This window comes from Pelophylax lessonae (genome assembly GCF_965119305.1).
Source record: "Pelophylax lessonae genome assembly, chromosome: 9".
Classification (NCBI taxonomy): domain Eukaryota; kingdom Metazoa; phylum Chordata; class Amphibia; order Anura; family Ranidae; genus Pelophylax; species Pelophylax lessonae.
The window spans coordinates 203672958-203685666 of NC_138776.1; the positions used below are offsets into that span (position 1 = coordinate 203672958).

General features: G+C 42.5%; 1 protein-coding gene across 3 annotated transcripts in view; it reads right to left on the minus strand.

Moving 5' to 3' along the window:
• Positions 1 to 12709, minus strand: part of LOC309563838 (rap1 GTPase-GDP dissociation stimulator 1-like) — a 296711-nt gene that overhangs the window by 37569 nt on the left and 246433 nt on the right. For all 3 annotated transcript variants that reach the window (XM_082268470.1, XM_082268469.1, XM_082268471.1), the window contains one exon: positions 6787 to 6921. In XM_082268470.1, coding sequence (XP_082124596.1) covers positions 6787 to 6921 — 135 coding nt within the window. The remainder of the gene's footprint in view (positions 1 to 6786; positions 6922 to 12709) is intronic.

Below are 12709 nucleotides of genomic sequence, written 5' to 3' on the forward strand. Positions count from 1 at the left end.
CTGATATCAGTGTAAACAATGCACTGACATTCTTGCCTTTTAATGGCTCACCTTTCCTCAAACAGACTCAGCGTGGGAGGAAAGGGCTGCTGATAAATGGCACGTCTGTTTACATGTGATCAGCTGATCACATGGTAAAGGGCTGCTGTGATTGGCCCTTTACTGTGATCTGTAATTATTCAAAGGACACAGAAGCCACAAAGTGAGCTGGATGCATGCCCCAGTGGGCATGTAGGAGGCAGGGTTCTCGGAGGATGTCCATGGACGTCCTCCCTAAATTTGAAGCCTGGCGTTTGAATGGAAAGGGGGTGTCAGTGGGGGGCCCATCACGGTTGCTTGCACCAGGGCCCTAAAGGTTCTAGTTATCCCTCTGATGTTTGGTATATAATGTCTATAAGTACCTTCAATCTTCAGATAAAGCACGTTAAGAAATTTACATTTCCTCACATGTAAGCTACAAATGCAAATAATGTGAGCTGTTGGGAAATGAGCAGCTCTGGGCAAAGCATAATAAAAGTGGCTTAGGTAGGCACATAACTAAAATCTGGCCCTGGGTAGTCTAAATTAATAAGTCTTATCTCTGACAAAATACACCTAAAATAGCCTAACACTTCCCTCTCCTAACAGGTGCCAGTCATATTTAAGGATTTTATTCTTCATCTTTAGCATATTGATTTGATTTATGAAATGAATTAAATTCCTTTTCTTAATAATAGCAGATGGAAAATTTCTAATGAATTGGATTGTGATTCAGATGAAGGCCAATTAGCACTCTTATTCTCCATGACCAATTTCCTAAAATGTTAAACCCATAGTTAACACTATATAGTCTATTCAGTGGTCCGATACAAGCCTTCTCTGTTCCTTGCTATGATGTGGACAATGAATGAATGCAGCAATGACCCCCGCTGCAAATATCCTCCTATCTTCCATTCCCAGGCCTGGCTGTGTGAGCTGCATGTTGTTATTCAAAAAAAAAAAAAAAAAAGCCATGGATTTGGTAATTATTTTTCTTGCACGCTTCATAAGGTAATTGATGGATTACATTGCATGTGTCCTTCTGCTATGCCGGATATGATGGATGACTCGCTTAACACTCCCGCTTACAGCGTTTTCCGATTGCAAGAAGAAAAATCTCTTCTAATGCTTTTTTCTTTCCTCCCATCTCCATTGTCCTAATAGATATGGGGGCATTTGAAAACTTGACAATAATTCAAATTAAAATGTTTTAGAATCAATATATGCAAATCCCCAAATTACATTTTGAAAATGGAAAAGCGCTCTCTATGACAAAAAAAGTATTTTTGCTCCTCTTTGCTGTAAATGTAATTTTAAACCCTTCATAGGCTAATGAGATGTCAGTGCAAGGGTTAAAGTCAAGGGACTTGGTGGCTTGGAGAAATACATTAGGATTAAGTGTTGGTTGAATCCGCCATGGATTATATTACACCGCTCAAATTTATCACAGAAAACATGAATTCCGAACAGAACCAACGACATAAGTAATGTTCTCTACTGCTTGAACGTTTGCTCAAAATGTCATTCTCTAATAGTGCTGTGGTAAACACTTCAAAATGTCACAGGTGGGGGAAAAGTGTCCATGCTTTTTGGGGACAGCAAAGCTGTGGCTTTGTCTCCTTCCTAGGTGTAATACCCAGGCTGCCTGCAAAGTGCCAGTTAATGAGGCAGCATTTATCGGGACAGTGATTAAGACTGAAAGTGTCTTTCTTAAACTGTTTTTTAATTAGGTTCTATATTACCGTTAAAAAATATAATTGCTATTTTTGCAAACTAATTTAAATATTTAAGGTTATATGTAGCACTACTCCCTGGGGAGCTGCTGGTGACGGGTTCCCCTGGGTTACTCATAGCAACAGTATAACAGTTCAGCGACTTCAAAGTGCCTGGCTCAGTCAAGAAACAGTCCAGGGGTTTTGGTTTTTGTGGTTTTATTGAGAACTTGGATAGGAGAAGGGAATGAATGGGATACTCAAGCTTGAATAAACTATGCACAATTTGCTGGGACGTTTAACTGTACTTGAGTGCGGCAAGGCCGCTGCTTCGCCTTGTCAATAGCGATCAAGTAGTAATAAATGAACCGCTTTAGATAAGCTGTACTGTACTGCAGAACACTCTTCAGGGTCCTTCCTGGCACCCCCTTTTGTTTCTATTCTTCAGGGTTTTCTACATGGCACCCCCTTTACTGTAATGCTCTACGTGTGAGCTAGCTCCTTGGTCCCCTTACTTCACTGGAGTGGTCCCCTTTCCGGAGCCAGACCCTTGGTTAGGATGAGCCCAGCGGACGCTCGTAATTTTAGAAATACCAATTATGACTTTAGAATAATCATCTGTAACACACACTGTCACCTCAGACAGGAATGTTCAGAGGGTTTATTCTATACAGTAGCGCTCTTTCAAGAGGCAGGTTCTTTGGTTAGCTTGCGTTAAGAGCTTAGAGACAAAATTAACAATTTTCAAAATAAGGTTTAATTATAAAAAAGGTTAAAATTGGTGCAAATAAAAATATTTACAGAAAAATTGGTTACAAAGAAATAGAGACACAATTCAGCAATTTAGAAGAATAGATAAAGAATTAGAAATGGAAATACTTGCATTCAAAAGTCCTTGTACTATATGAGGTTCAGAGCTGAGCATGTGTGATCGGTTCTTCCCTTGAGCGATGTTACTGCTTGATGTTAAAAATGAGAACTGAGAGCTCCATCAGCTTCTCTCTTTTTCTGTGACCCGCAGGGGGCGTCACCAGAGGTCCTTGACCAATAAACACAGGGGCCATGGGCGGCTCAAACTGCTAAGGGACCTCCCGTCTAGACAGATTTTATTATAGAATTCATATCTTGAATGATGTAATGGTTACATTCTTGAAACTGATATTTTATTGTACGGCATTGAATTTTACATCCATGGACACCAAACACAGGTTATCTCATAATAACCTCTGACCCGTAAGGCATCTGACCGCTAGCTTGTCTTCCCTAGGAGCGAACGTGATCACGTATGATCTTAATTCGATCAGTATTTTATTTGGCATTCAAATATGTACTTTCTAGAGACATATCTTGTTTGGGTTTAAGGTTCTGGAGTTGTGTGTAACTGTGGTCATTTACCTAATGAACCATTTGGCTGTGAATACAACACAGTAACAGTTCTGTTTGAAGCTCGCATACTAATGTTAATTAGGGTAATGTGGGGGCTGGTGAATGGAGTGCCTTTTGGCTTTTAAACTTTCATGGCTGAGCTCTGAAACTAAAATGGCTGTTTGACAAAATGGTGTCCCAGCGCACAATTTCATTACACTCATGGACACTGTTTTTTCCAAAATACTCTGCCAGCAGCTACACCGTCAGTTACACCGGATCCTCTGCAGCTCAGCTCCACACCTGGTTCACTAGGCCAACCGCCTAAGACCACCGTCCTCACACTCTGCAGGAGGAGAGACAGCCATCCACCTCCTCCTGGGACTCTGCTTCCCACCAAAGATGCCCTGTCACATGCTCCCTCAGTATTTATGGTCAATTCCAGGATGCATTGCGAGAATGCCCTCCAACTAGGACTGCCATAAAACATGATGTGTCACTGGCTAGGTTTCCTCAACTGTCCAACAAGCTCCCTCATTGGATGCAGTGGGGACACTCCCTCAGACCCAGTGAATCAAACCTGGAAACATGTGACAGGCAAACTAATAGATCAGGCTCCCCTGATAAGCAGCAGGAGCAATGAAAGCTTTACCTAGCACCTAGCTGACTAGGACGGTGCTACATCTAAATATGTGTTAGTTTGTTTATTAGCACAAAAGTGGCTGCCCCGCATCAAATTGGCATGACAGGAGATTGTGAGTGGCTCTCAATAGAGCCGCAGAGTGCATTGCACAGAGGTCCTGTGCGACTTTAGTCCAGTTTCAGGTCCAAATTCAGGCAAAAATTGGGGCCTGAAATGGAGAACAGGGATGCACCGGACCCCTGCTGTGAGCCGTATTAGGTGTGAACCCAGCCTCAATCTTTTTAGAATATCACATGGTCCCACCTAAGGTATGTGCACACAATACAATTTAACCACTTCTGGACTGGAAGGTTTTCCTCCCTTAATGACCAGCCCATTTTATGCGATACAGCACTGCGTTAATTTACCTGACAATTGAGCAGTTGTGCAATGGTGTACCCAAATTAAATTGATGTCTTTTGCTTCCCCACAAATAGAGCTTTCTTTTGGTGGTATTTGATCACCTCTGCAATTTTTATTTTTTGCGCTATAAACAAAGAAAGAGCGACAATTCTGAAAAAAAAACACCTTTTCTTACTTTCTGCTGTCAATCAAAGTCAGTCAACCAATGAGGAGAGAGAGGGGTTGGGGGCCAGGCCACAGCTCTGTGTCTGAATGGACACACAGAGCTATGACTTGATGCCCCCATAGTAAGCTGCTTGGTGTGGGGGGCACTCAGCAGGTGAGGGGACCAGGAGCACCAAAGAGGGACCCGAGAAGAGGAGGATCTGGGTTGCTCGGTGCAAAACGACTTCACAGAGCAGGTAAGTATAACATGTTCGTTATTTTTAACTAAAAAAAAGACTCCTAAGTAAAGTATATGTAAACCTTAAAGGAGAAGTACAAGCAAAGCTTGTTTGGCTGTACTTCTCCTGTAAATCACAGGAATGCAGTTTCTTCTGCACTCCTGTTACTCATTTTTAGCTTACAACTTGCTGATGTCCGCTCTCTGGTGACGTCACAGAGCCGGTCCAATGGAGTCAGGATCCATCCACATACCTGGACAGGCACCTGACTCAGCCTCTTAGCAAGCTGCTGAGAGCTTGAGCTGGCTGCTCCCGCCCTCTCCACAGCCCAGCATTCCAGTGAGCTCAGGGGGGTAGCGCAGGGTAGAGAGCTGTGAGAACTGAGCGATCAGGGGTGTTAGCTCGCTCAGTTCTCAGACTTAGAGGCATCGGGGAGGACAGATGCATCGGACTGAAGCTGCATCCACCTAGGTATGTATGATTATTAAATTAAAAGAAAACCCATACTTCTCTTTTAACAATTACTTTCTCTTTTTTACATTTTGTTTTGTCTGTACCATCACTACCAAATAATACCTGGTAATCCTGCCAAAAAACATGGATGATAACTTCCTCTGCTTTCTATTTTTTAGTTATGGTGTTTCTAGCTCCCTTTATGTATTATGGAATCCCACCTGTCCTTCTGTGTTATGGAGAAGAGAAGAGAGAAGGCTTTGCAGTCCTGATCTAGGGTGACAGCACTGCTCCTCAACAGATAACGTTCAGTAAGTGAGCATTGTCACCTTAAGACAGATAGTGTGTTACCGACAGGTGTAAATAAAGAAAAAAAAATACACTGTGAGCACTCGAGTGCTAAAGGATACAGGTAGAATGTTTAACTCAAGGAAAGTCAAGGAATCCTTCAGCAACCTTCATTTGATTCAAGTTAGCTGACCCATTTCAAAGGAGAAGCTCTGTTCCTTAGAGGTCTAAGGAAGATGGTCTGTTGCTCAAAACATGTCAGTTAACTTGTATGAATAGAAGGTTTCTAAAGGAGTCCTTCGATTGACCATCTAGATGATGGAGATGTTAAGAGGTTCTGTCCATGAGCTGTGATAGATCATTAACCGCTTGCCGACCACCCACAGTATATTTACTGCGGCAGTCAACCTCTCCTGGGCAAAGTGATATAGTACTACGTCGCTTGCCCAGGAGCCTGCAGGGGGCGAGCGCGAGTGACCAGCGGCTCCGATGTCCGCCGGCCACTCGCGATCTCCCGCTGGAGAGAGAGAAAGGCTAATGTAAACAAAGCCGCCTGTCATTATCCCTGGTGTAACTACAGAGATCATACGATCCTGCTATGTAGGATCGTATGTCTCTGTGGTTACATCACTAGCCATGCCCTTTTAGAGTTAGAATCACGCCCCTAGGGACACACTTAACCCCTTTATCACTAATAAAGTTAACCCATTCCCTGTCAGTGTAATTTTTACAGTAACAGTGCATATTTATAGCACTGATTACTGTAGTAATGTCACTGGTACCCCCAAAAGTGTCAAAAATGTCAGTTAGGGGTCCGATCTGTCCGCCACAATGTCGCAGTGCTGCAAAAAAAAATCGAAATCGCTGCCATTACTTGTTAAAAAAAAAACAATAAAAATTACATAAATCTTTCCCTTAGTTAGTAAACGCAATAACTTTTGCGCAAACCAATCAAAATTCGCTTATTGCGATTTTTTTTTTACCAAAAATATGTAGCAGAAAACAAATTGGCCTAAAATATTAAAAAATTTTGATTTTTAAATTTTTTTGGGGGAATTTCATATAAAAATATGTGAAAAATATTGTTATTTTTTCAAAATTTACGCTATTTTTTGTTTATAGCGCAAAAAATAAAAATCACACAGGTGATCAAATACCACCAAAAGAAAGCTCTGTTTGTGGGAAAAAAAGGACGACAATTTCATTTGGGTACAGCGTCGCACGATCGCGCAATTGTCTGTTAAAATCACGCAGTGCCGAATCGCAAAATAGGCCCTGGACTTTGAGCAGGAAAATCCTCCGGGGCTTAAGTGGTTAAATGCCTGTAATTTTACTTCTTTGAGAGTATTTCTTTTTTTGATTTTAGGCTTGGCACAAGGAAGGTCATAGTGCTCTCTTTTTGTAATTATAAAGGAAAAAGCCTGAAAAAAAAATATTGAAGCCTCCAAATCTAAAGACCCGAAAGCTGCAATATATTACATTTTTGTTCTTGGGTTTAGATACAATAAAAATCTTATATTACCTGGTATGGCAAGATTTCGTAGTGCACTCAGAGCAGCGTGTTGTACAGCTACATCTCCATTCTCAACATGTTGTTCTAACAAGTCTAAAAGTTGGTGGACAACTCCAAGCTGTACCATCTTCACACAGTTACTATCTGAGAAAACAAGAAACACAAGGGAAACATATGTTATGGCAAAATGTTGGTAAGTACTAATGAGAGGTTTTTTAAATATATAGTGTACTTACTATAGGGTATATATAGTACATACTGAACTTTACCCCCTAAAAGTTACAGAAATCTTAGAGATGTCTATGCATACATGTTAGATATACACATGTACTGTACTAGCAAAAGTTGGGCACAAGAAGGATCAGGGTAGTATGCCATACAGTGAGGGAAAGAAATATTTGATCCCCTGCTGATTTTGTACATTTGCTCAAAGACAAATAAATGATCAGTCTATATTTTAATGGTAGGTATATTTTAACAGTGAGAGTCAGAATAACAACAAAAAAATCCAGAAAACGCATTTCAAAAAAGTTATAAATTGATTTGCATTTAAATGAGTGAAATAAGTATTTGACCCCTTTGCAAAAAATGACTTAGTACTTGGTGGCAAAACTCTTGCTGAAAATCACAGAGGTCAAATGTTTCTTGTATTTGGCCACCAGGTTTGCACACATCTCAGGAAGGATTTTGACCCATTCCTGTTTGGAGATCCTCTCCAAGTCATTAACCACTTGCCGACCGCACGCCCCAGATGTATGCCGGCAGTCTGGCTCTCCCAGGCAAAGTCCCGTACATGTACGGCGCTCACCTGGGAGGAGCTAGGGGGCGATTGCGTGCCGCCGGAGGCGCGCTCCCGCCCCCGCTTGTCAGCGGGGAAGCTAATGCGTGTGACAGGCGGCTCCGATGGCCACTCGCAATCTCCCGCTGCTGACGGAGAAGGACGGACGGCTGATGTAAACACATCCCTCCGTACTTCTCCCTGAAGTTATCACAGATGTCATGCGATCCTGCTATATAGGATTGCATGTCTCTGTGATGACTTCACAGGCAACGCCCCCCCCCCCCCACAGTTAGAATCACACCCCTTGGGTCCCATTTAACCCCTTGATCACCCACACTGTTAACCCCTTCCCTGTCATTTTTACAGTAACAGTGCATGATTTTAGCACTGATTACTGTAGTAATGTCAATGGTACCCCCAAAAGTGTCATACATGTCAGTTAGGGGTCCGATCTGTCCGTCGCAATGTCGCAGTCCCGCAAAAAATCGCAGATCGCCGCCATTACTAGTAAAAAAAACCAATAAAAATTACATAAATCTTTCCCCTAGTTAGTAAATGCAATAACTTTTGCGCAAACCAATCAAAGTACGCTTATTGCAATTTTTTTTACCAAAAATATGTAGCAGAAAACAAATTGACCTAAAATGTTAAAATATTTTGATTTTTACAAATATTGTTATTTTTTAAAAAATTGTTGCTCTTTTTTTGTTTATAGCGCAAAAAATAAAAATCGCACAGGTGATCAAATACCACTAAAAGAAAGCTCTATTTGTAGGAAAAAAAGGACATCAATTTTGTTTGGGTACAACGGCGCACGATTGCGCAATTGTCCGTTAAAGTCATGCAGTGCCGAATTGCAAAATAGGGCCTGGTCATTGAGCAGCCAAATCCTCCGGTCTGAAAGTGGTTAAGGGTTCGAGGCTGAAGTTTGGTAACTCGAACCTTCAGATCCCTCCGAATATTTTCTATGGGATTAAGGTCTGGAGACTGGCTAGGCCACTCCAGGACCTTAAAGTGCTCCTTTTTGACCCTCTCCTTTGTTGCCTTGGCCCTGTGTTTTGGGTCAGTTTCATGCTGGAATACCTATTCCTGACCCATTGTCAATGCCCTGGCTGAGGGAAGGAGGTTCTCACCAAAGATTTGACAGGACATGGCCGTCCATTGTCCCTTTGATGCAGTGAAGTTGTCCTGTCCCCTTAGCAGAAAACACCCTCTTGGGGTCAAAGGCAGCATTCCTTCCCCTCCAAACACCACGAGTTGAGTTGATGCCAAAGAGCTTGATTTTGGTCTCATCTGACCACAACACTTTCACCCAATTCTTCTCTGAATCATTCAGATATTCATTAGAAAACTTCAGACGGGCCTGTACATGTGCTTTCTTGAGCAAAGGGACCTTGCGCGGGCTGCACGATTTCAGTCCTTCACGGCGTATTATGTTACCAATTGTTTGCTTGGTGACTATGGTTCCAGATGCCTTGAGATCATTGACAAGATTCTCCCGTGTAGTTCTGGACTGATTCCTCATCGTTCTCATGATTATTGAAATGCCACGAGTCGAGATCTTGCATGGAGCCCCAGACCGAGAGAGATTGACAGTTATTTTGCGTTTCTTTCCTTTTGTGAATACTCGCACCAACTGTTGTCGCCCTCTTTCCAAGCTGCTTGGCGATGGTCTTGTAGCCCATTTCAGCCTTGTGTAGGTCTACAATCTTGTCCCTGACATCCTTGGACAGCTCTTTGGTCTTGGCCATAGAGGAGAGATTGGAATCTGATTGATTGATTGCTTCTGTAGTCAGGAGTCTTTTATACAGGTAACAAGCTGAGATTAGGAGCACTCTCTTTAAAAGTAAGCTCTTAATCTCAACTCATTACCTATATAGAAGACACCTGAGAGTCAGAAATCTTGCTGATTGACAGGGGATCAAATACTTATTTCACTAATTAAAATGCAAATCATTTATAACTTTTTTTAAATATGATTTTCTGGATATTTTTGTTGTTATTCTGTCTCTCACTGTTAAAATAAACCTACCGTTAAAAATCTTTAAAGTGGAACAAAACACTGGGAACAAGCAGGTGTTTTAATGTAGAAGAGACATAATGTGGGAGATTTACTGAAACTGATGCACCCAGAATCTGGTGCGGCTCTGCATGGAAAACAGTCAGCTTTCAGGTTTTTTAAATCAAAGCTTAAAGTGATATTAAAGTCCAATTTTTATTCTTGTTTAAATAACAAAAATATTATACTTACCTTCTCTGTGCAGTGGTTTTGCACAGAGCAGCCCCGATCCTCCTCTTCTCGGGTCCCCGGCTGATGCTGCAGGCCAAGTGCTCCCAGAGCAAGCAGCTTTCAATGGGGGTACCCAAGCAGGCTCGCTCCTGAGCTGTGGCTCTGCATGTCCATTACCACACAGAGCCGCAGCTCGGCCCTGCCCCTCTCTCTCCTCATTGGCTCACTGACTGTGACTGACAGCCAATGGCTCCCACTGCTGTCTTAGACAGTGAAGAGGGATAGTCCCTGGAGAGCCGAGACTCTTGTGCACATTGCTGAGGCTCAGGTAAAGATTAGGGGGGCTGGGGGGGATGCTGCACACTGAAGTTTTTTTTTTTACCTTCATGCATAGAATGCAAAAAACCTTCAGCCTTTATAAACACTTTTATTGAACAAGCTGAAGTTAGAAGCTGATTGGTTACTATGCACAGCTGGCCTAGATTCTGTGTGCACCAGTTTTTAGTAAATCTCCCCCACTATGTCTCTTTTATATTAAAGTTTCTTACTTGTCTGTCCACCGTACAGTGAACTGCGCACTCACAGCTCTGTGTACAGTTTCCGCTGTGCTGTGATAAATGAACTCCCAAGCATGTACGGGAGTGATGTCATCTTGGTCCGGCCAATGAAAAAGGCTAGAAATCTGTACCTGAAAGCAGACTGGCTGAAGATGTCACCAGCCAGCGGTGAGCTACAGGACCCTGCAGAGCTGAAGTGAAGGTTAGTATAGTTCAGCCTTAAGTCAAAAGAGAAGAGTGCCACTAGAATTTTATTATGCTAAAATTACAATTATGAAGCAGGTTTCATTTAAAACCTGGAAGGAACCCAAAAGGGAGATGATTGTGGATTGCTCCTAATTAGGTGTGTCAAAAAGAAAACAAACAGGCAATAACAGCAAGCAAAGCCAACAGAATACTGGGATATATAAAAAAGAGGATTCACTCCAGAAATAAAGAGATTATTCTCCCACTCTACAAGACTCTGGTCCGGCCACATCTGGAGTATGCTGTCCAGTTCTGGGCACCGGTCCTAAGGAAGGATGTGCTGGAACTGGAGAAAGTCCAGAGAAGGGCAACAAAGATAATTAGGGGAATGGAGGACATCAGCTATGAGGAAAGACTACAAGCACTGAACCTTTTCTCTCTGGAGAAGAGACGATTGAGGGGGGATATGATATCAATGTACAAATATTGTACTGGCGACCCTAGCATAAGGAACAAACTATTCAGAGAAAGGAGATACAATAAGACACGTGGCCACTCACTAAAACTAGAGGAAAGGCGGTTTAACCTTAAAGTGCGTAAGGGGTTCTTCACTGTAAGAGCGGTAAGGATATGGAATTCTCTTCCACAAGCAGTCGTATCAGCAGGGAGCATCGATAGTTTCAAAAAACTATTAGATGGACACCTTGGAGACCACAACATACAGGGGTATACAATGTACGGTTAACAGCAAACACAAGCACATCATAGGTTGAACTGGATGGACTGATGTCTTTTTTCAACCTCACTAACTATGTAACTATGTAACAATGGGCAAACTTATAAAATAATAATAATAATAAAAAAAAAACAGTCCCAGAGTATTTCAAGCTGGGAAAAGTAAGGAAATGCTAACATGTTTCAGGGGTACAAAATGAAACCTTTATCCAGGTTAGAAAGTGTCCACCATGGCGTCACTCTTCCTCTCTGCACCTCCCCTCCTCATAGTAGATATATAGAGAGATTTTACAGCTCCAAGCCTGTATAAAAATTCTTTGGCTCTGGAACTCCAGATGCTGACCAAAAAGAACTAACCTATGCTCCACAACACAGGGGAGCAGAAAGTCACACATGATGATTCCAGATTACTTCCATCCTTATTAAACTTTGTCTGTATTTAACCACTTTACCACCGGAGGATTTTGCTGTCTTACGTCCTGGCCACTTTTTGCGATTCGGCACTGTGCGATTTTAACTGACAATTGCGCGGTCGTGCGACGCCGTACCCAAACAAAATTTACGTCCTTTTTTCCCACAAACAGAGCTTTCTTTTGGTGGTATTTGATCACCTGTGCGATTTTTACTTTTTGCGCTATAAACAAAAAAAGAGCGTAAATTTTGAAAAAATAATATTTTTCACATTTTTTTATATGAAATTCCCCCCCAAAAAAATGTAAGAATCAAATTTTTTTTACATTTTTGACCAATTTGTTTTCTGCTACCTATGTTTGGTAAAAAAAATCACAATAAGCGTATTTTGTTTGGTTTGCGCAAAAGTTATTGCGTTTACTAACTAAGGGAAAGATTTCTGTCATTTTTGGTGTTTTTTTTTTTTAACGAGTAATGGCGGCGATCTGTGATTTTTTTGCGGGACTGCGACATTGCGGCGGACAGATCGGACGCTTGACTGACATTTCTGACACTTTTGGGGGTACAAGTGACATTACTACAGTAATCAGTGCTATAAACATGCACTGTTACTGTAAAAATGACACTGGCAGGGAAGGGGTTAATTTTATTGGCGAGGGAGGGGTTAATGTATGCCTGGTGCTTACTAACGTGTGTGGGGGGAGGTGACTGAGTGACACAGGGACAGATCGCAGGTTCAGCTATGCTGAACCCTGCAATCTGTCACTGTCTGTCACTTAGGAGATCCGCCTGCTTTGTTTACACAAGCAGGCGGATCTCCAAACTCGATTCCCCGACGATCGGGGAAGAGCGGCGGTGGTCACCGCCGCTCCTCCCCTGGCCCGACTCCCGCTGTGACTGAATACGAGCCCCCGGCGGCGCGCGCGCGCCGCCCACAAGGGGAGGGGTCCAGCGACGTAGGTCTACGTCGCTGGACGGGAACTAACCACTTTGCCGCAGTAGAGCTCCAGTGAGCGGTCGGCAAGTGGTTAA